The sequence below is a fragment of the Anolis sagrei genome, chromosome 6, assembly GCF_037176765.1.
Source record: "Anolis sagrei isolate rAnoSag1 chromosome 6, rAnoSag1.mat, whole genome shotgun sequence".
Lineage (NCBI taxonomy): Eukaryota > Metazoa > Chordata > Lepidosauria > Squamata > Dactyloidae > Anolis > Anolis sagrei.
This window is the reverse complement of record NC_090026.1, coordinates 79,499,178-79,522,763: the sequence shown is the minus strand read 5'-3', so window position 1 is coordinate 79,522,763 and position 23,586 is coordinate 79,499,178. Positions and strand designations below refer to the sequence as shown.

Sequence of the window (23,586 nt, the reverse complement as noted above, 5' to 3'; positions counted from 1 at the left end):
ATCTCTTACCAGGTAGGGAAAACAGTCACTGATTCATCCTCTTAACAGCAAAGGTTACTGTGAGGTTTGATTTGCCCAACTAGACTAAATATTAATCTTTGATTTTATTGTATGGCATAACATTCCCACTAACCTGCATGATCTGTTTAAAGTAATTGACTGCTACTGTGTATGACAATTCCTGCTACTCAGACGGCTGTGTGTCTTACCTTTGCTTGAAATATATATACTCAAATCTCCTAAAACAAAACAAAACACTGTGCTATGCTGACAGGTATGTAAAACAACTTTTTTTCAACAGGAGTATAGCTGCATTGACATTAATCTCATTGGCCACTTTAATGAACTTTCCTAATCCTCTCAATGCCATGCAGATCTTATGGATCAACATTATCATGGATGGACCTCCAGCTCAAAGGTAACGCTCCCTTTAAAAATTTGTATCAGCTTGTTAGCTAACAAAACAAATATTTTGACAGATTATGTTTTGGTAGGTAGTTAATTTGTTTTAGACTATAGTTCTAATATCTTGACAGATACTTAGATTTTCTTGTGCATGCTGTTTTCTGGGCAATATGATTAAATGTCTGTTCTCCCTCACCCCAATCCCTTATGTGTATAGTATATTGAATATGTGTGTGTGTGTGTGCTGTCAAGTTGCCTGTTGACTTACGGTGTCCCCATTAAGTTCATAAGGTTTTCTTAGGCAAAGAAATATTCAGATGTGGTTTGATTATTGAAGGGGGGGGGTGTTATTTATATACTATTCACCTTGTCTAAGGTGATTTGTTGGCCATATTTACATTTACTACCACATTTTTGTAACGGCATATTGTTTTCTCCATCTACCTCATTATGAGGACCGCTGATCGACAGGTCAGTGGTTTGACTCCAGGGAGAGCAGGTTGAACTCCCTCTGTCAGCTGCAGCTCCCCATGCGGGTACATGAGAGAAGCCTGCCATGAGGATGGTAAAACATCAAACATCCAGGTGCACTTTGGACAACGTCCTTGCAGACGGCCAATTCTCTCACACCAGAAGCAACTTGCAGTTTCTCAAGTTGCTCCTGACACTTTTTCATACCCCTAGAAATAAACCATCTGGAGAGGGGTTATATGGTTTATATCTAGGAGTATTTAGGGAAATTGCTCACCAAGGCCTCTAAAGGTGAATGAGAATTTTAGTCTCTATCAATTGTCTTCAACCTTTGGTCCTCCAGGTGTTTTGGATTTCAGCTGCCAGAATTCCCGACCATTGGACAAACTGGCCAAGGCTTTTAGGAGCTGGAGTCCCAAACACATGGAAGACCAAAAGTTGGACCCCACTGGTCTGTGTAGTAAAATATTTCCCACGTAAAGGAGGTCAACATGATAAAAGACTAATCTGCAGATTTACTTAGGATACAACTATAAATATAATTGTTTAATTCTGAATTTGAAAATAACGAGGAACATAGACCACAAGCTCTAGATGACATACTACAAGCCCAACAACTTAACAAGAGATTGCTTCAGATTTTCAGAAGTCCTAATAGGATCAGATGGATCATTCTACAAAAGTACACTTAGTACTCATGTACAAAATCTGTCATTTTTGTAGAATTACATTATTTATTTGTATTTAGTTTGAAAAATTTGGACTACTTTCCCATCCCATTTTTTCTAAATCTCTGCCTTCTAATGCAAGTAAAGACCTTGTTATTTCTAACATGTAAACATGCTAGGTTTTGTGTTCACTTGTTAAGAAAGTGTCCAGAAATGGTTGCATTGAACATTTCTTTGCTTATATTTGAAACTTTCGTATCAAAATTGTTGTAATGAATTTTGAGGATAATTATGGGGGATGTTTGACATTCTTAACAAATGTATGAATCAAGATTGGTTTTGTAGGTGCTTTGGGGACAAATTTTATCAAATTGGATTCCACCATGAAATCAAGATTGGTTTTGTAGGTGCTTTGGGGACAAATTTTATCAAATTGGATTCCACCATGAAATTAAGTAATGTTTGGGTTCTACTGGCAAAAATTAATAGATATTGAGGGTTGTGACTTGGCCACTTGACTGTATTAGCTGATTTTATATGAATAAATTAAGAAAAACAATAAAATTGTTTTCTTTGTTATTCTTAGCCTTGGAGTTGAGCCTGTAGATAAAGATGTTATCCGGAAGCCTCCAAGAAATGTCAAGGACAGCATTTTGACCAGAAATTTAATTGTCAAAATACTAGTTTCATCTATAATTATTGTATGTGGAACATTATTTGTCTTCTGGAGAGAGGTATGGCAAAGATACATCTATTTTTAAGTGTATTTATTTTTTTATCATTATTTATCATTAATTCAGTGCCTTTTATGGGGCTGAAAAAAACTTGGGATTTCCTATAGCTTCTACATGCATGACAGTCTGTTTTTAAAATAAAAGGCATCTCAGATTCGGTATTAGAAAAGGTTTGGAATCTAATCAATGATTTTTGAGCAGTGAATGAAGTAATAACAGTAGAATCAGATCAAGTATTGAAAGCACTCAACCTTCTGATATTAAATTATCAGCTCCTTGTGTAAGATGAATAAATCGTACTTGAGGCTAGTGACTTAAGGTTGGCATTATTTATTGAAGCCTATTAGCCTTAAGAATACATGATTCTGAGGAAGATTCTGACCTCTGATATGTCTGGGCAGAGAAACGCTATGGACATGGATATAAATGTCATATTTCATATCGTTCTATGAGTTCCAACAATTTATTTTTATTGTGGAAGTATATCTTCCAAGTAAAAATTATTTCTAATGACCTTTATTTCCTGTAATATGTTTATGCTTTAACAAATGTATTCACCATTTCACTAAAAAACTGTGAATCACTTTAGCTTGTGAATGAATTACTGTGTACAACCCACCTTCTGAGCTTGACAACTAAGGAAAAATTTGTAATAAACCAGGTTTCTAAAGTAAACTCAATTTTCTAGCTGTTGCATTACATTAGCTCGTTAATTTCATTAATACATATTAATGGCTTATTTGAAGCAAACCGGGCTTAGATTTAAACTAATTTTGCTGTGTTGTAAACCAGCAATTCTGCTGCTTTTTCTTCTAAATGCAATATAAATCTTTAACAGTTTAAGAGGGTTTTTAGGAACAGCATTGATAAAAGATGGCAATAACTATGGTTATACTTCCCCCTTCATTCCTTTATGTATGGTGGAAACTGACCACCAGTCAAGGCCCAAGTTCCAGAAACTACAGAATGGGACCTTGGCACAACAGGTGCTTAAATGAGAGATCTGTGTAGCAACAGAAGCGTGACTGGAATAGCTTTTACTTTGAGCAGGTTACGCATCAATTTAAGAGATATATAAAGACTGACAGGTATGATGACAAAGTCAGCTTGGCACATATAGGTCCCATGTAGACAAACGTGATTGTGCAAATGCTTTTGTGAATCAGAATAATAGAGTTGGAAGAGACCACCTGGGCCATCTAGTCCAACCCCCTGCCATGCAGGAAAAGCATAATCAAAATGATGTCTTTGGAAACCATGTACAGTCTGAAACAGTATAAAATAAAAGTCAATACATCTAATTGACTGTTTGAAATTATGAAATAAGAAGGAGAAGACTTTATTTGTTACTTGCCTCTCCTCACAGTTTGAGGCAGAGTACACCACAGTTAAAACACATCGCCATAAAATACATACAGTAAAATGCAAACACTAAAACACATTATAATAAGATCATAAAATACATATATTGAATAAATAGATTAAATGTATTTTGAGTGTGGCAGGAAATGATTTTTAAAGTACTGAATAGTGAGCTTATGTTTCTAGGTGCCAATATATATTCAATATTTTTATTTCTCTTTGCAGTTGCGAGACAATGTCATAACACCTCGAGACACAACAATGACTTTCACTTGCTTTGTCTTTTTTGATATGTTCAATGCCTTGAGTTCCAGATCTCAGGTATGTGACCTATATTTTATGACATGTAGTAGTTAAGAATTCAGACACTATCTGCAAATTTTCAAACTTTTACTGATGAAGTAGCTCAAAAATGTACCTGGTTTAAATAGTTTCACAAAAAGTTCAATAGGAAAATCAATTATATAGTATTAAGCTTTAATTTGATTTTTTCATTGTAATAATTCAGTATTTTTTTTCCTTAACTTCTAGACTAAATCTGTGTTTGAAATTGGACTCTGCAGCAACAAGATGTTTTGTTATGCAGTTCTTGGATCTATAATGGGACAACTATTAGTAATCTACTTCCCTCCTCTTCAAAAGGTTTTTCAGACAGAGAGTCTAAGCATATTAGGTAAGGGTGATTTTATTTATTTTATGTTGGAATTTTGTGAAAAAATGCTGTTAGAAATTTACATTCTTTGGTAGTCAACTGTGTTTGCAAAACATCCACAAATAGATGAAATTTATATTCACTTCAGATGTGAAACTGTCACATGCTAGTGTGTTCCCCTCTGTATTTTGAACGCTTCTGGGAAACAGGTCTAGCAATTACAGCAAAATCGAAGAACAGAATACCATATTGGAAACTAGCATATTAATTTGAGCTAAGGTTTATGGACTGGCTTCCTTTTGAGGGTGCAGTTTCAAGACATTCTTTTTTTTTATTAAGCCAATTTTTCTCAAATCAGAATTTTACAACTATTGTTCCCAATTGAGAAGGATGGCTGGGGACAGTTTTGCCTTACCTAACTCATGTTCTCAGTGGGGTACATTAACAGGGTATAGCTATTTCTGATGCCAGATTATACCTTGCTCATGTTCCCATTGAGAAAGTGGAGAAATTCTTAGTTGGGTCACAACAGCAGGAATTTCTCGGTTGGGAATCTTAGCAGCATGGAGGAGAAATGCCCTTGTTATCAAATCTGAAAAAATAAGGTTATTTTATGTGTTAAGAAAGGTCTGGGAACCTATAACCTATTACAGGAAGAAGGGGGAAATAACACCAGAGATTGAACAGGGCTATGTTGGAAGCCTGCCTGAGTCCCCATAGGGAGATAGGGTGGGATACAAATGAAGTATTATTATCATCATCATCATCATCATTATTATTATCATTAGTATTATTAAGTTATTGTTGACACCATATTGTCTTTGTTGAACCTACTTTTTCTTTGAAATACAGTAAATATTCAAAAATGTTTTACCTACTGATGCCTCAATTAATTGTATTGCTAATTTTATTGGTATCTATTTTGATTTTGAAATTTACCAGTAATTGCTGCATTTCACAACCTTGGCTTATACTCGAGTCAGTCTGTTTTCCCATTTTTTGTGGTACTATACTAAGGGTATATTTAGGACACAGGGCATCATTTCTTATAATCAACAATCAATAGTCCAAAGCACATCTCTGTTCTGAGAGTCTAATAAAGTCTCTGTTTCTACACTAAAGTCTCTAAGCATACTGTTCCTACTGAAGTCTAAAGCATACAGGTTCCTGCTGGCGTCTGAAAGCAAACTGTTTCTAAAATGGAGTCTAAGCCCTGAACAAACCCAGACCTGCTCACATGGTCTGCAGCCCCTCCCACAACAAAGAGTTAAAGTAAAATTGCAAACCAATACACACATATACATACAGTAAGCAATCTGAATTATATACATAACAAATAACTAGTAAGGGCTTGAGAAGGTTGCTATTTCCAACAAAAATATATGTTAGATAGTGCAGCCAAGACACATTCATATAATATAAATTTTCTTGGAAGGCAATTGAGGTTTATCAGTATTTGAAAGCTATAAGACAGATATGTAATTCACATGAAAATGGTGTTTTTTTAAAAAAAATTGCTGTAAAAGACAAAACATTCATAAATGGGAAAACATCTCACATATAAGTCTAGAAATTTTAAGTCAAAAATCAACCCCCAAGACCTGGTTCCATGAGTCAGTGTGAAACCTGTATCTTAACTCTTATTTTGTTTAAAATTGAATGATCCCCTTCTGACTAGAGTGGCAGAAGTTGAGAGCTCAGTCTGTCACAGAAGATCCTAAAAGAAACACTGGCCACTTTTATTCTCTCTGGTGTGAAGTCACTTCTGGCTTATTTGAATGCCAGGGTGGAGAGATGGCAGCGATAGTCTGGCCCCTGAGAAGCTTTCCCCTCTCAGTGGAAGGATCCCCAAAACTATTGAAATCTATAATTTTGCCCCCCAAATCTGCCCTCATCTTATACATTAATCTGTATGATATACTTTTCAACAAAAGAGAGTGACAGTAGAGAAATTTAGGATTTAACCTCTGTTTCAGTCTGTTGAGAAGGCAGTACTTGTGGCTTATATTTTTCAATGTCTTATTTTCCTTTCAATTTCAGATTTACTGTTTCTCCTGGGCCTCACCTCTTCTGTGTGTATAATAGCAGAGACTATAAAGAAGGTTGAAAGAAGCAGAGAAAAGATCCTGAAACCTGGAAGATCTTCATCTTTACCATCTTTTCTTGATGTATGATGCACATTGCCTTCTTTGTGCTTTCAAAACTAGAAACTGCTGTTTTATGTAGGAGGAACATAAGAAGATAAAGGGCTTTTGACAAGTCCTCCTTTTCACCGATTGATGAACACTGGCAATTTTAAAGACTGTTTAATTCTCACTTTCCAGCTGGGAGATTAATAAACTATATTATGCAACTTTGGTAATATTTTTCCTCAAAGACAACTTTTACTTTTTCAGATTGAATGGAAATTTCTAAGTGTGAGAGGTCACCTTAAAATGTCAAAAATCAGGCCCACCTTTTTGCTCCTGAGAAATATGTGTATAGAAACATGTATTAGATAAATATTTTAGTTTTTATTTTTTAAAAAAGCCTTTTATGCTGGTGGTGGGACTTTACTATTATGTATGAGGCATTCCAGCTGGTTTAGAGTTGTAAGAGGTGCCATATTTCAGCTCCCATATTTATTTACATTTCCCTGCAACGTGTACATTGTGCTACCCTTTTTTAAATCTTACGTTCTTTGCACAGGATGTTACCACTATCAAATCACTTGTCTTTTCTTTCTTTTTGTGATTGAAAAGCCTATATTGCAATTTTGAAGTAAATGTCTGCTTTTCTTAAAAGGTGTGAATGTGTATCTTAATATTTTAAATGAAGCTGGGTCACAAACTTAAAAAATGATTTTCCCATGGTTGGTTTTTCACTTCTGCAATAATCATAGAACTCTTGCTTTTCAACAAAATTTTATTATGGCCCAAAGACCCTTTTTCTCCATAGATGTACAAAGTAATAAAATTAACAACAACCGACTGATTATAGACACATAGTTGGATAAAATTTACAGCAGTTAAAACTGCTTCCTTATATTAACAACCTCCTGCTTCTAACCCATAAGGCCCACTCACCAAACAATATCTTGATTATCAACAGTATGAATTCCAGACAAGCCACATCATAACATCAGAATTCTTCCACAAGTGGTCGATCTTTTACAGTGTAAAAATATCACACTAGGTTTTCTTCCTTCCTTTGTAATAAGCCTTTGAAATAGAGCTAACAGAACTCTTTTTAAATGGATTATCTATCTGAAAGGGCTTCCCTGATACTTTTTGTGTATGTTTTGCTAATAGAGGAACTTATGACGAGAGATGTGAACATCAACATTGAATCATTGATTTAAATATTAGATATTATCTTGCAATTTCTTCTTGCTTGATACAAAAGAACAAAATTGTTCTCTATGTTCATAGCAGGATTTCTTTCTCTTTTTTTGCTCTAAATTTCCCTCATCACCCTAAAAAAAACTCTTCAGTGATTTAAAAGCATTCCCAAAAAGAAACACACAATCTTCCTCAGATGTGCATATACAGGACTGTGCTTTCTACTCATGTACAATGCTTTTTTGTATTGTCGAAGGCTTTCATGGCTGGAATCACTGGGTTCTTGCAGGTTTTTTGGGCTATATGGCCATGTTCTGGAAGCATTTTCTCCTGATGTTTCACCTTTATCTATGGCAAGCATCCTCAGAGGTTGTGAGGTCAGACCTCATGCAGATGCAGGCAAAACGTCAGGAGAGAATGCTTCTAGAACATGGCCATATAGCCCGAAAAACCTACAAGCACCCAATGCTTTTTTGATCTGAGGTTGTTTGAAGGGGCCTACATCTTTCCATCCGAAAGGTGGTACATGATTTCCAGTTGCATGAAGAGAGGCATTTTTCCTATTTGGAGAATGTGAATTGCCTTCTCATCGATATTTCTAATTGCCATGATAAAGTTATGGTCCTTTCATTTTGATGATTGCTGGTGCAGGTTCTGATATCCACATATAGGGATTTCTTCAGATGGCTCACAAGACATATTTAGTGCCTTCTAATAAGAAAAACTGAGCATTAAGAGTGTATCTTATAAATACTCAATATTCATAAAGCAATGTATCCCATACTGAGGAACTTAGCCCTTTAATAAGTAAATTCTGCATCTTCTCCATTATTTGGGAATAAATTATATAATGTTAACATTGTACACTTCTGTATTATCTTTTGATTATTGCCAAGTTTTAGGAAAAGTACAGATGAAATTTCACCTGCAAGGGCAGGTATACCTGAGGATTGGTGGTTTCATCGTGTACCTTTAGTTCTCCACCATCAATGTTGCAAATCTATTGCTACTACTGCATGAAGGCAAATTGTCCAGTGCAGTATTTTCTTTTTTATCTAGCAGTTTGCCGTTGCAATGCTTGTTCTTTCTTTTATGGTCTTTGGACTTCTTTTTCTGGAAGAAGCCTGATGGTGTTACATCTTTTACTATACGTACCAAATTGCAATAAAGTTGGTGCATTCTTGGAGATGCACTGAGCAAATCCTCTGGTGTGGATACTAACTTTAATTCATGATACAGTTTGTGCACCAGAGTCCCACTGTAAAGCCTGGCAAAGACAGGAAAGAAAATGATTAATGTGCTACATGTCTAGTAGAATATTATACTACCGTATTGGCAAGAAATTTCTCATACTCATATATTTTGACGCTTTCAATACTGGTGTTCATCTTTGAATTAGATAAATCATCTGATTTTATTTTTTACCTAATTTGAGATCTAAATGTTTTGTAACTATTTTTCCCATAGGCAGGAAAAAAATGACTATGGGCAAAAATACAGATTGTCTCAGTTGCCATGTGGGACCTGGGAAGGTTAGGATATAGCTAACAGGAATCTAAATCCATAGAATACCACCAAAAGAGTCCCAGAAACAGGGATAGAATTTGAGGCATCAAAATGTGTGCTGGTTTGTGTTATTCACTAGGGAAGCATGTCCCCTGCCATGGTTAAGAGAGCTGGGATGGGATGTAGGAAAAAAACAGTCCAGGGTCAGAATCCAACATTACTATAACACTGCCTGTAGCACTTCCAATATTTACCTCAATCTATTAATGAAAAGATTTAGTTCCATATAAATCAACTGTTGGCCATGCCCTTATAATATGTCAAAAGTGATATTTTTATAAACCTAGAATTAGGCATACTTCAGTCCCATTGTAATTCTTGAGATTTTGGACTGATTCTGTCATGCAGACTGATCCTACATATCCTTATTCAGATATTAGATCCTCTGACTTCAGTGGAATTTACGCAAATGTGCATACATTTGTGGGCTTACGAGTTCTTACCGTGTAAGATCTGGCTCAGAAAGAGGACAACAAAGCAGCTGATTGAGATACAATCCCATTTGAAGACAGCACTGCCACTGGCAAAAAATGTGTGCAGCATCTAACTCCAATGGTTCCTTTTGATATTTCTTTTCTTTCCGTTTCAAGAACTGGTCGTAAACAATTTTATTGACTTCGATGTGTGGAACCTCGAGGTCTATACAACAAAAGAAAACACCTTTCAAAATGCTTCAGAACATTATGAAAATATTTTAATGCATATGAAAATATTTTTAAAATGTAGAATATATTCTTCTCCTCAAAACATTACTGTTTACTAACCCTACTAAGGAGGAGATTGTCCAGCTGGAATGTGTCCAAAGAAGGGCACCCCAAATGTTTAGAAGTCAAGCCCTATGAGGAACGGTTGAAGGAGCTGAGTTTGTCCAGCTTGGAGAAAGGAAGGCTGAAAGGAGACATGGTAGCCATGTTTAAATATTTGAAATGATGGCTCACTTGAGGAGGGGACAAGCTTGTTTTGTACTGCTCTGGAGATTCGAACACACACCAATGGATTCAAATTACAGAATGAGAGATTCCACCTAAACATTAGAAAGAACCTTCTGATGGTAAGATTATGCTGCCTCACAGGGTGGCGGAGACTCTTTCTCTAGAAATCCTTAAGCAGATAATGGATGACCATCTGTCAGGAGTGCTTTGAGTGTGTGTTCCTGCATGGCAGGAGGTTAGACTGGTTGGCCCTTGTGTTCTATAATTCTACCCCAATAACCTTTCATACTTAAGCAAAGTATGTGTAATTAATATAACTACATTTCTCCATTATTTTATTTCTACCTACATTTCATACCTCTTTTACCTGTTCTTTGTAACATCTTATTTACAAATATGGCACAGTAAAAATATAACAGTGTGGTGAAAAGTTGCATATGGGAATTTTAATCTTATCCAGAGAATATTTTTCCTATCATGTTTTCTATGTACTTTCTCACACTATATGCTTATTTGTTACTTAGCCACAAATGGCAATAGACCAATCTTTGAACCCAATATTTTGTAAAACTTTGTGCAAAGTATAGCTAAAAGAAGATACCTCCCTAGAAGATGATTTCAGTTAACTTAATGCCTGTCCTAATTAGATAGCATCCCATAATACTGGAAAACCTTTGCACATATGCAGAGATGTGGAGGTGGAATCTGAAATACTACCTTAACCACTGAGTTTCCATCCTGAGGGTCTCTCATCATCCCAATCTTTTGCTCACACTCCCTGTACCATTTAACCATGAAGAAAATGTGACCTTCCACATACTTTTAAACTACAGCTTTTATTAACCCTCACCAGCATAGACAAGGTTAAAGACTGATGGGAGCTGTAGTCCAAGAACACGGAGACATGTAGCCTTCCCTACTCTTAGAAAAAGACATAATATGCAAGCCATTTTCCACAATTATACTTCTTGAGACTGGGATCTTCTTACAGTGATCATAGAGGTATCCTGGAATGGGTGTCAATGCACATAAGGTTATTTCATTACACATCCTTTAGTGAAGTCATGCTATGAAGAGATTAGTTGTTGTTCATTCATTCAGTCGTTTCCAACTCTTTGTGACCTCATGGACCAGTCCATGCCAGAGCTCCCTGTCAGTCGTCACCACCCCCAGCTCCTTCAAGGTCAATCCAATCACTTCAAGGATGCCATCCATCCATCTTGCCCTTGGTCAGCCCTTCTTCCTTTTTCCTTTCATTTTCCCCAGCATCATTGTCTTTTCTAAGCTTTCCTTTCTTCTCATGATGTGGCCAAAGTACTTCATCTGGCCTCTACTATTCTTTCCTCCAATGAGCAGTCAGGCTTTATTTCTTGAAGTATGGACTGGTTGGATCTTAATCACTGTCCAAGGCACTCTCAGCACTTTCCTCCAACACCACAGTTCAAAAGCATCGATCTTCCTTCACTCAGTCTTCCTTATGGTCCAGCTCTCACATCTGTAGGTGACTATGGGGAATACCATTGCTTTAACTATGTGGATCTTTGTTGCCAGTGTGATGTCTCTACTCTTCACTATTTTATCAAGACTGGTCATTGCTCTCCTCCCAAGAAGCGTCTCCCGATTTCCTGGCTGCAGTCTGCATCTGCAGTAATCTTTGCACCTAGAAATACAAAGTCTGTCACTGCCTCCATGTTTTCTCCCTCTATTTCCCAGTTGTCAATCATTCTTGTTGCCATAATCTTGTTTTTTTATGTTTAACTGCAACCCAGCTTTTGCGCTTTCTTCTTTCACCTTGATTAGAAGGCTCCTCAGCTCCTCCTCGCTTTTGGCCATCAAAGTGGTGTCATCTGCATATCTAAGGTTGTTAATGTTTCTTCCAGCAATTTTCACCCCAGCTTTGCATTCCTCAAGCCCTGCACATCGCATGATGTGTTCTGCATACAAGTTGAATAGGTTGGGGGAGAGTATACCATCCTGCCATACGCCTTTCCCAATCTTGAACCAGTCTATGAAGAGATATACAATATAAAAAAGCGTAGCTATATTTCAAAGTATGCCATGAATGTTTATAAAACTGAACCCAAAGTATAAGAATAGAGGAGGTTGATGGACTACTGCTCCCATCGTGCTTCATTACTCGTCAAGTTGTTTATGGCTAATGGAAATTGGAATCCAGCAGTAATTACTTCCCAGCTCTGCTTTAGGATATAGCAATACTAGTCAACAACTGAAATGGAGAGTGCTTATGTGTACACTGAGGTATAGAAACAATCTCTGACGAATTTAAGTCTGAAACAAGGTACAATTAACCCTCTGAACATACCTGAGCTATGTACTGTCTTGTCCAATTCACCAAATACTACTCCAAGAAGTAAAGCCTTCATGTGCTGTAACTTCACTTTGGGTTCAGCATGTTGTATCCAGTAACAGGTTACAGCTACAGGAAGCTGCAGGTGACAAGGAACTGTTTCAAGGATGCTATCTGTCACTCCTAATGTCTCTAGCAAAAAGAGTCGGCGGTCTGATAAGGGAATCTGTGAATCAAGACATTGCAAAGATATTGTGAGGAGGGTTGACTTTAACAGAAATTCAAACTATATGTTAACCATTTTGGACAATGAAGCTATAAGCAAAGGAGTCATAGTACTTGAATAGTAGAGTAAAGGTAAAGGTTTTTCCCTGACATGAAGTCCAGTTGTGTCCAACTGGGGTGTGGTGCTCATTTCCATTTCTAAGCTGAAGAGCCGATGTTGACACCTCCGTAGACACCTCCAAAGTCATTACTGCATGGAGCGCTGTTACCTTCTCACTGGTACGGTACCTATTGATCAACTCACATTTGCATGTTTTCGAACTGCTAGGTTGGCAGAAGCTGGGGCTGACAGCGGAAGCTCACGCTGCTCCCTGGATTCAAATCTGTGACTCTTTGGTCAACAAGCTCAGCAGCTCGGCGCTTTAACCCACTGCGCCACCGAGGGCTCCATATAACTGGTCTTGCATATAAGACCAGTTATCTCTACATCACATTCCCTTTGGTATGTTTTTAGAAAAATCTAATTTTACACAAGTGAACTGAACATTTTCCTTTAATCTGTCAATTACTTTAATGCTCTATTAAAAACCGTATTTTCCTAGGGCATACAATGGTCTATCAACTATTTCAATCTTCTAAAATGAATTTAAGAAGTCAATGAAAACGTCAAGCCTCAATAAGATGGTGATGGTCCAAAACTGCCCTTCTGTGACCCTATCTGAGCTGAAAACAGCCATGTTGGCTGAGGAATTGGCTCCCTCCTATTTATACCTCATATGCTATCATACTCCCCCCCCCCCCCCCCCGATACCTGTTTTTTTTCTAAACAGGAATGTGTTGCTCACCAGAGCTATTGCACAACTCTTGCTGTGTTTCATCACTGACTATGCTAGTTAGGGTTATTAAAGAGATTTAAAGATGGCCTTAAAGTTAAGCTTTAAAACTGTGGCACAGACACCGAAAACTGGGAAGCCCTGGTCCTTGAGTGCTCTAGCTGGAAGTCAGCTTTGACCAGCAGTGCTGTGGAATTTGAAGAGGCATGAATGGAAGATGAAAGGGAGAAACATTCCAGGAGGTAGGCGCGTCAAGCCAACCCTGACCGGGATCGCCTTCCACCTGGAAACCAATGCCCTCATTCTGGAAGAACATGCAGATTAAGAATAGGGCTCCACAGTCACCTAAGTACTCACTGCCAAGACTCCACATTTGCAAGGCCATCATACTCGGACATTCCCTAGGTTTTAGAAATCTTTTAATTATATCAAGAGGCATTAGCAATGCATTTTGTGTATGTCTCTGAAGCTACAACAGCCAGAAATTTGGAATCCTGGATCCCTAGAAGGGTGTTATAGGATACATGAAGGGAAGTCATCCAAGGGAGACTCCAAGGCAGATCTTCAAGGGTGAGAACAGACTGAGATCTGATGCTCTTTGCTGACCTGTGAGAGAATCTTCAAGCCCTTTGCCTCTCTAATGTCAATAAAGGCAAAATAATATTTCAGATGTGTGTGAAAGGCAGTGGAAGAGCTTTTGATGTGAAGAATTCATAGTTCTATTTTTCAGACGTTTTTCCGTCATGAGGGAAAATACTGGCAAGCTGAAGGCGGGATTTTTACAAAAACAACTCCTTTCACCCTTCCAGAGTGAATCTAGCAGAAGTTTGAATGATATGGTTCATCTATCTTGGGTTTAATATCTGCAGTAGGTAGGATTTCTCTGCCAAGCCGACAGCCCAAAGGAGCCAGATTCTGTCTCACATGCCATCTTTTTTTTTGCACAGAAGTATGTGTGCTTTATTATATTCTCTTCATGCACATCATTTTAATCATTTACCTGATTTAATGTAGTCAGAGAATACTGGTCACTCCCAAATTTTCCAGACAATACTGCTGCTGAAACAAATGATTTCTTCAGTGCCTTTTGAATCCTGTCAAATTCATGGAAAACAGGGGTGGATGAAGTGGGCTCTTTGCTTGGGGATGAACTGGGGGACCCCTGTGAAGCATTCCAAAGTAATCCATAAATAACCTGTCGAATTGGCAGAGCTACAGCATGAGCACTAGGCCTTTGCATATTTTCCACCTGAACATGAAGCATTGTTCTTTTCAACACCAAGGCATCACAAATGAATGGTGCCAACACTCCTTTAGCAAAAGCAGTACAAATCCAATGAGGTAGTCCTAATTTTTTCACTTCCTCAGATTCATAAACTCCATCCTGGAAAAAATCTTTGAGGTTAACATCAGAGGGTTGATAATCTTCCATGAAAGCGGAAAGAAGCTGCCTTGTTTCCTCGGCTTCATGTTTTTTCAGATACTTCAGTATATTTTCCATTGCCTCAGTAGGATCAGCAAAACGAGACAGCCAATTCAACAGCCCATGAATGCGGAGGTGCTTTCTTCCTTTCTGCCGGGAGCTTCCAACAGGAAGATGTACCTTGCTAAAAAACATTTCTATAGCTGGCAGATTAATGTAATCATTGCCATTCACCACCGCAAAAAGAGGCAGGAGGGTTTTATTCATGTTGCTGAAATGGTTACAAAATCTTTCTAATGAGAAGCACCTCGCTGGGATGGAGCAGTCTTGCAAGCCTTTGCCACGGCAAAGAGTTCTCCACTGAAAGTAATTCAGAGGACAATAGCCTGCTTTTAGGTCAAATATGCAGAAGTCACTATCTAATGTTAACACTGGGCAATTCAAGTGATTGGCTAATGACACAATGTCTCTGTCTGCTTCTGAAAAAGACTGGACAAAAGGGACTTGTATCTGAGCCAAGATCTGTTTAAAGGCCTCTCTGATGAGCAAAGGTAATACGCTCCCACCGCCACCGCAGGAGAGAGAATGGGCTGCCTGGATCTTCTCCCGAGCTCTTTCTTTTAATGTTGTAAGCTTTTTGTCGGATGCATCACACCCTCCATCTAGCACAACGTAAGGCCGTATGTTACACATTGTCAGAGCTTCAAAAAACTGATGTACAACATTTGTGAAAGAATTGTAATCCCCACCGTGTCGGACATCGAGATTTGAGTCAAAGTAAAGGCGATGGTAGAGGTTATTTCCATCAATTACCACATCTGTGTTCCTCAACTGCAAGTCAATGAAGAATTCCCTGTGTTCCCCTACATAGCTCATAAACCCTTGGATGCCCATACCGCTGAACAAAAGGTCCCTGTTGGAAAAAAAAGCATACATTAGTATTTAAAATGCAATGTGATGCACAAACATCACCATTAAGTGAACAGTCAGAAAATAAGAAACCCTTTTTCTTCCTAATGCTGTGTTTCCCCCAAAATAAGACACTGTCTTTTAGGGTTGTTGCAGGTTTTTTGGGCTGTGTGGCCATGTTCTAGAAGCATTCTCTCCTGACGTTTCACCTGTATCTATGGCAGGCATCCTCAGAGGTTGTGAGGTCACAGCTATGGATGTGTTATAGATGCAGGTGAAACATCGGGCAAGAATGCTTCTAGAACATGGCCATAGAGCCTGATAAACCAATGATTCCGGCCATGAAAGCTTTCGACAATACACTGTCTTATGTTTATTTTTCCTCAAGAAGTCACACTATGGCTTACTTTCAGGGGATGTCTTATTTTTATTGTGTATGGTACAACAATCTGCATGTATGGGTTGATCTCTCTGGGCTCAGTAGCAGACTGCTTGCTGAAGCTTTTCCCCTATCTCCTGGGGTTTGTGTGGGGTGAGAGAAACCCACAGACTGTTGCTGGTCAATGCTGGGGAGCGGCAGCTTTACTGGTGTTTGTGGGGGATGAGAGACCCACAGTGTTGAGTAAAACGGCAGCCACAGCTTTACTTCTTCCTTCACTGAGGACACACAATACCTAAAGCAGAGTGTCCTACTCCTCACTTCACTGAGTCTTCTACTTTCATTTTCCATGTCTCCCTTTAAGGTTTTGCATTTTATGTAATTTATTTTCCGATTTTCTGTTGTGTTTCTGTGTTTATATTGTGTTTACTGTATTGATGGGCATGGCCTTATGTAAGCCGCCTCGAGCCCCCTTGGGGGAGATGGAGGCGGGGTATAAATACATTATTATTAACATTATTATTATTATTATTATTATTATTATGCCTCAGCTTGCAGCATGCACACAACGACCGGGGCCGACAGGGGGAGCCGACCTTGTATGCTACACAGCCACGCTTATAACTATGTCTTATTTTCAGGGTATGGCTTATATTGTGCAAATGCCTAGAAATCTTGCTACATCTTATGTTATGGGTATGTCTTATTTTAGGGGAATCAGGGTAGTTCAGAGTACTGTTTGAAATACGTTCAAATTAATTGTAACTAGTACATTTTGCAACTGGTTGATGAAATCAGCATTACTGATTTGGAATTGTTAAAATGCACTTATTTGAAATGTAATTACTTGAAAAATGAACACTGATACATTTTTGTGATGTCAGAATGAACACAACAATGTTGAAAGGCAATCCACCTCTATACTCCAAAGTTATGGTTCAATCAGTGTTAACAGGGAAAGTTTCTGACTAATGCAAGCTCTCAGCTAAGATCAGGGAAGTAGAACATGCAGAGTTGGAGGCTTACTTCTCATTACCCCATAACAGCATTTTTAATTAATGTCAAAAGTGATAGGAGCAGATTTTGGCAAAACTTGCAGAAGCTTATACGTAAGCAGGAGTATGAATGATAACTCAATACACCTGCAGTGTGCTAGGTTAAGGAGGACGTTTTATGTTGTACTTGCATCCTTTAGTGGTAAACCTTATGTCCATTAATGGTAAATGTCCATATATGAATATTTATCCTTCACTCTTCAGTCACTTAGCTAGCTCTACTTAGGACATTAAATCTTTGCAAGCTGCACATGTGGACATATATACACTAGTTTTGTTAGAGATTCTAGGAATTGTAGTTCCAAAAAGTGTTCACATTCCTGGGAGCTGTACACCAACAATATCTCTAAAGGTCACAGGTTTGTCAACATTGGGCTGCAAGTCCAGCTGTTGCCACAAGCAGACACAGGAAGTATTAAGGGATGCCAGTAAGCCTAGGAACTATTGGCTATGCTTCCTGGTATGCCAGTTACACTACAGTAATAACTGCCACTTGGTTCAGCAATTTTTGCTCCTAAGTAAGGCTCAATGGACTGTGAAGCTACTATCTATATAAATAAAAATGTAATGTTCGTTTGTGGGATTAACATAACTCAAAAACCACTGGACGAATTGACACAAAATTTGGACACAATACACCTACTACCCCAAGGAGTGCCCATCACTCAAAAACATGGATTTTGTCATTTGGAAGTTGTAGTTGCTGGGATTTACAGTTCACAATCAAAGAGCATTACGAACCCCACCAACGATGGAATTGTTGGTGGGGTTCATAATGTTGGTTGTGGGGTTCACAACCAACAGAAAATTCTGGAAGGGTTTGGTGGACATTGACCTTGAGTTTGGGAGTTGTAGTTCACCCACATCCAGAGAGCAGTGTGGACTCAAACAACGATGGATCTGTACCAAACTTGTCACGAATACTCCATATGCCCAAATGTGAACACTGGTGGATTTGGGGGAAAATAGACCTTGACATTTGAGAGTTGAAGTTACTGGGATTCATAGTTCACCTACAATCAAAGAGCATTCTGAACATCACCAACGATAGAATGGGGCCAAACCTCCCACACAGAACCCCCAAGACCAACAGAAAATACTGTGTATTGTCAAAAATACTGTGTTTTCTGGTGGTCTTTGGCAACCCTTCTGACACCCCCTCATGACCCCCTCCCAGGGGTCCCAACCCCCAGGTTGAGAAATGGTGCCTTAAGGCCATCCAGTCCAAGTCCCTTCACCAGGGCAAGAAAACATAACCAAAGACCTCCTGACAAAGAGCCATCCAGCCATAGGTATAGATAGAGAGATATGATTCACATACACACACATATAAACATATATGACAGATATACTAAGATAGATTTGAAAGGGACCCCTAAAGAAGGACAATGATATGTTGCCTGTTCCAGAGTAGGCAAACCAGACAATCTCTACATCAATACTGACAAAGAAATAGCAAGAAATACTGTTTACCCACAAGCATAAAGAAATTAAATATATTAGAAAACAATACTTTCTCATTACTTTATTTTTGAAATCACCAGACTGGGTCACAGCAATGCGTGGCAGGGGACGGCTAGTACTTTAGTAAAGGTAAAGGTTTTCCCCAGACATTAAGTCCAGTTGTATCTGACTTTGGGGGGGGGGGGGGGTGCTCATCTCCATTTCTAAGCCAAAGAGCTGGCATTGTCCATAGACACTTCCAAGGTCATGTAGCTGGCATGACTGCATGGAGCACTGTTACCTTCCCACCGAAGTGGTATCTATTGATCTATTCACATTTGCATGTTTTTGAACTGCGAGTTGGTAGAATTTGGGGCTAACAGCAGGAGCTCATGCCGCTCCCTGGATTCGAACTGCCGACTTGTATCATGACTTGAATTGTCATTCAATCTTATGTCCTGTATTATATTTACAGATCCTGTTAATTTGCTCTGTTTCCATATTTCCTATGCCATTACACATTGTTATCCACCTTACTAAACCACCTTATTCTTTAATCGGTTCACATAGTGGTTTTCCTCTCTGCCTCCAAAATTAGTCTGCTGTTATTGTTGTTGCTAGCTATTATTATTATGTTGTCTTACGCCGTTTTATGCTGCCTTAATTGTTATTGCTTTGTTTTTAATTGTATTCAGCCTTGGGCCTGGGCCCCATGTAAGCCGCCCCGAGTCCCTTCAGGGAGATGGAGGCGGGGTAGAAAAATAAATTCTTCTTCTTCAAGTTCAGCAGCTCAGCGGTTTAACCCGCTGAACCAATAGGGGCTCCATATACTTTACTCATGCATCAAGTTATTGCATGCGTAGATGATATGGCATAAAACAAGAAAAATGACTGTCTCATAAATTATGTATTTGATGGAGCTCAGAATATTTATTAAAACTGGTTTCCTAGGCATGCATCTAAAAGTGGTGCAGTGGGTTAAACCCCTGTGCTGGCAGGACTGAAGGTCGCAGGTTCAAATCCGGGGAGAGGCGGATGAGCTCCCTCTATCAGCTCCAGCTCCTCATGCGGGAGAGAAGCCTCCCACAAGGATGAAAAAACATCAAATCATCTGGGCATCCCCTGGGCAATGTCCTTGCAGATGGCCAAGTCTCACACACCAGAAGCAACTTGTAGTTTCTGACAGGAAAAAAAATCTAAAGTTGTGAAAAGTCACTGCAGTGTGACCTTGGCATTCATTGGGGTTTGCTTCCAGGACCCTCTGATGGTATTAGAATCCATGGTTGTGCAAGGCCCATTCTATACAATGGTGGAGTAAAGTGGTGTCCCTTATATGAAATGGAAGAAGTTTCAATTTGCAGTGAGACACAGCTTGGCCTGAAGATAAGGGTTTTCTCAGACCCCCAACATACCTGTGAGAGTCCACAGCGCGCCCGTCACTCAACTGCCCCGCATTTTATACATCACGGGAGGGGGCGGGGCGTAATCACGTCATCGGTGACGTCACACGCTTCCCGCCCATTTCCCCTCTTCTCCAATGCGGAAGTGTGTCTTCCCGTCACGCTCAGCGCCGTATCCTAGCAACCGGAGCCAAACAAGAGAGGCAGGCGGGACTGAATGCAACAGAGAGAAGGAAAAACGCGGGTAGTCTTTATAGCAATCCCTCTCCCTTTAAAAAAGAGTGCACGCTGCTGTTATGCCGTCGCTTCTATAATGGCCCCAAGGATGGATGGAAGGTAAATGGACTGCCTTTCTTCTGTATGCACGCTCCCCATCATTTTCCCCGTGTTTCTTGGGTGTCTGGCTGCTGTTCAAAGCTGTCTTTGTCCCACTGGTTAGGACTACATCTCCCAGAAGCGCCAGTCAATTCGGTTGACACTGGAATTCTGGGATCCAAAACCTATAGAGCAGCCCTGGGCAAACCTTTTGAGCCTCCAGATGTTTTGGACTTCAACTCCCACAATTCCTAGCAGCTGAAGTTTGCCCAGGGCTGCTATAGAGGTATAAATGTGGGACTTACTTAGGCGATCCCTCGTTGGACGAGTAAGATGGTCTTCCTTGATGACTATTTTTGATGACTATTATCTTTCACCCTCCACTCGTGTCTCCTCGAATTCTGCAGCACTGCTGGTCACAGCTGACTTCCAGCTGGAGCGCTCAAGGGCCAGGGCTTCCCAGTTCTCAATGTCTATGCCAGAGTTTTTAAGGTTGGCTTTGAGCCCATCTTTAAATCTCTTTTCCTGCCCACCAACATTCCGTTTTCCGTTCTTGAGTTCGGAGTAGAGCAACTGCTTTGGGAGACGGTGGTCAGGCATCTGGACAATGTGGCCGGTCCAGCGGAATTGATGGCGGAGGACCATTGCTTCAATGCTGGTGGTCTTTGCTTCTTCCAGCACGCTGACTTTTGTCCACTTGTCTTCCCAAGATATTTGCAGGATTTTCCGGAGGCAGCGCTGATGGAATCGTTCCAGGAGTTGCATGTGACGTCTGTAGACAGTCCACGTTTCGCAGGCATATAGCAGGCTTGGGAGGACAATAACTTTATAGACAAGCACCTTGGTATCCGTACAGATGTCTCGGTCCTCAAACACTCTCTGCTTCGTTTGGGAAAATGCTGCACTCGCAGAGCTCAGACAGTGTTGTATTTCGGTGTCGATGTTGACTTTGGTGGAGAGGTGGCTGCCAAGGTAGCGGAAATGGTCAACATTTTCTAATGTTACACCATTAAGTTGTATCTCTGGCATTGGGGAGGGCATGGCTGGTGACTGCTGGAACAGTCATAAATTTGGGAATCAGTGTTCCCAATAGCTATTTTTTAAAAATTGACTTTCTTTTTCTTACTAAAGGTGTGTCTATACCAGGGGTCCTCAAACTTTTTAAACAGAGGGCCAGGTCACAGTCTCTCAAACTGTTGGAGGGCCGAATTATAATTTGAAAAAAAGGATGATGAATTTAATGTATTGTCAAAGGCTTTCATGGCCAGAATCACTGGGTTGTTGTAGGTTTTTTCGGGCTATGTGGCCATGTTCTAGAGGCATTTCTCCTGACGTTTCGCCTGCATCTATGGCAAACATCCTCAGAGGTAGTTTGGACCTCACTACCTCTGAGGATGCTTGCCATAGATGCAGGCGAAACGTCAGGAAAAATGCCTCTAGAACATGGCCATATAGCCCGAAAAAACCTACAACAACCCAGGATGATGAATTCCTATGCACACTGCACATATCTTATTTGTAGTGCAAAAAACACTTTAAAACAATACAATAATTAAAATGAACAATTTTAACAAATATAAACTTGCTAGCTGTCCCCTGCCATGCGTTGCTGTAGCCCAGTCTGGTGATCTGGAAAATAAAGTAATGGTTTCTAATATATGTAATTCCTTTATGCTTGTGAGTAAACAGTATTCCTTGTTGTTTCTATGTCAGTGTTGATGTGGAGATTGTCTGGTTTGCCTACTCTGGAACATGCAACATATAATTGTCCTTCTTTAGGGGTCCCTTTCAAATCTATAATACTATATCTCTCTGTGTGTGAATCATATCCTCTAAATCGTTTTCCTTTTGTTTAGGAAGGATTCCTAATTCCAATGTAAGTTTATATTAAAACAGTATACATAAGCATTTTAAACACTCAATACTTATCCTTATATAAACACAAATATAGTAAATACATTTCCTGGGGAGAAAAAAACATGTTAACAAAGCAAACATATACATTTACCTACATATCATTACCCAGTCTTCTCTATATATACAGTCCTCCGGTCTTCTTACTCTACTACTCTGGATTGAGCATCGGCCATGGCATTTTCTTGACCCCTTACATGTTTTATATCAAAGTCAAAGTCCTGGATTGTCAAACTCCACCGAATTAGTTTGCTGTTGGTACCTCTAACCTGGTTTAACCACCTTAAAGATGAGTGATCAGTGTACTTATGTAATTATGAGATAGGAGCAGAAATAAGAATGAAGGAAAGAGTTTTGCATAAATAAATAAGCTAGGGAGGAGACCACTTGATGTATTGGAGTAGTGTTAATACTATGTGTCCAATATGGGAGCTGCATAGCTCATTGCAGAAAGTATGCCTCAATCTTCACAGCAGCATGCTGCAATTTATAAGTGGTTGTTGCTGATACTATTTTTATTAGAAATATTTATAGATTTTCTACCTACTATAGTCTCTTATTTATTTTTTGTATTGTTATACCCATAATGCACATATATGAACGTTTACATATACATAGACAGCCCACCATCAGCCCATTGTCCCACCCCCAGTGCACCCACCACCTTGGCTTCCATCACCAACCATCATAGAATTTATGCTTATTGTATTGCCTCTCTATAATTCTAGGTCAATAGATTCCTCTTGTCTTTATTACTTAATTTCTCCCATCAAATATGCTATAGCCGTCTTCCAATTAATTGCAAAAACTTCATAGCTTTCATGTTTCAAATTACATCTTGGCCATCTGTATATAATCCCACAATGTGTCCCTCCAATTTTTTATACTTAACGTTTTTTCACCTTTCCAGTCTCTGGCAATCATTATGCGTGCAGTCACAAAGCTGTACTGACAATTTTCTCTTTCCAGCTGCTCTAGATTGTCTCTGAATAAATCTAATATGCACATCCCTGGGTTTTTTAAATTTTGATGTGGGTCATATTGTTTCCTTAATCATTTGTTCCTAGTAAGCCTGCACCCATATGCAAGACTGCCACACGTAGAAGAATGTCCCTTTCTGTATTTTGCACCTCCAAAAGAATCCTGATTGTGAATTATCTATTTTAGCTAGGAGAGCTAGGGTTGTATAACACCTGTAAAACATTTTATATAGATTATCTATAACTGAAACTGCAACTGTGAATTTGAAGACTTTGTTTCACAAGTATCCCC

At 39.1% G+C, this 23,586-nt stretch overlaps 3 protein-coding genes across 5 annotated transcripts in view; 2 read left to right on the top strand and 1 right to left on the bottom strand.

Annotated features, from left to right (window-relative positions):
- The window catches only part of ATP2C1 (ATPase secretory pathway Ca2+ transporting 1), a 53,010-nt gene extending 45,935 nt beyond the window's left edge, over positions 1-7,075 (top strand). For all 3 annotated transcript variants that reach the window (XM_060781823.2, XM_060781821.2, XM_060781822.2), the window contains 5 exons: positions 302-418; positions 2,131-2,278; positions 3,866-3,961; positions 4,172-4,313; positions 6,333-7,075. In XM_060781823.2, coding sequence (XP_060637806.2) covers positions 302-418; positions 2,131-2,278; positions 3,866-3,961; positions 4,172-4,313; positions 6,333-6,466 — 637 coding nt within the window. In that variant the 3' untranslated portion in view covers positions 6,467-7,075. The remainder of the gene's footprint in view (positions 1-301; positions 419-2,130; positions 2,279-3,865; positions 3,962-4,171; positions 4,314-6,332) is intronic.
- A 107-nt stretch (positions 7,076-7,182) lies between these two features.
- On the bottom strand, positions 7,183-20,180 carry ASTE1 (asteroid homolog 1). Its single transcript, XM_060781824.2, has 5 exons — positions 20,098-20,180; positions 14,477-15,812; positions 12,434-12,644; positions 9,622-9,817; positions 7,183-8,879 (listed from the first exon to the last, which is right to left on the bottom strand). The coding sequence occupies exons 2-5, from the start codon at positions 15,791-15,793 to the stop codon at positions 8,585-8,587; spliced, it is 2,019 nt and encodes a 672-aa protein (XP_060637807.2). The 5' UTR covers positions 15,794-15,812; positions 20,098-20,180; the 3' UTR covers positions 7,183-8,584.
- A 36-nt stretch (positions 20,181-20,216) lies between these two features.
- Positions 20,217-23,586, top strand: part of NEK11 (NIMA related kinase 11) — a 117,828-nt gene continuing 114,458 nt past the window's right edge. The window contains exon 1 of the mRNA XM_067470213.1: positions 20,217-20,421. The gene's annotated coding sequence lies outside the window, so the exon portion shown is untranslated. The remainder of the gene's footprint in view (positions 20,422-23,586) is intronic.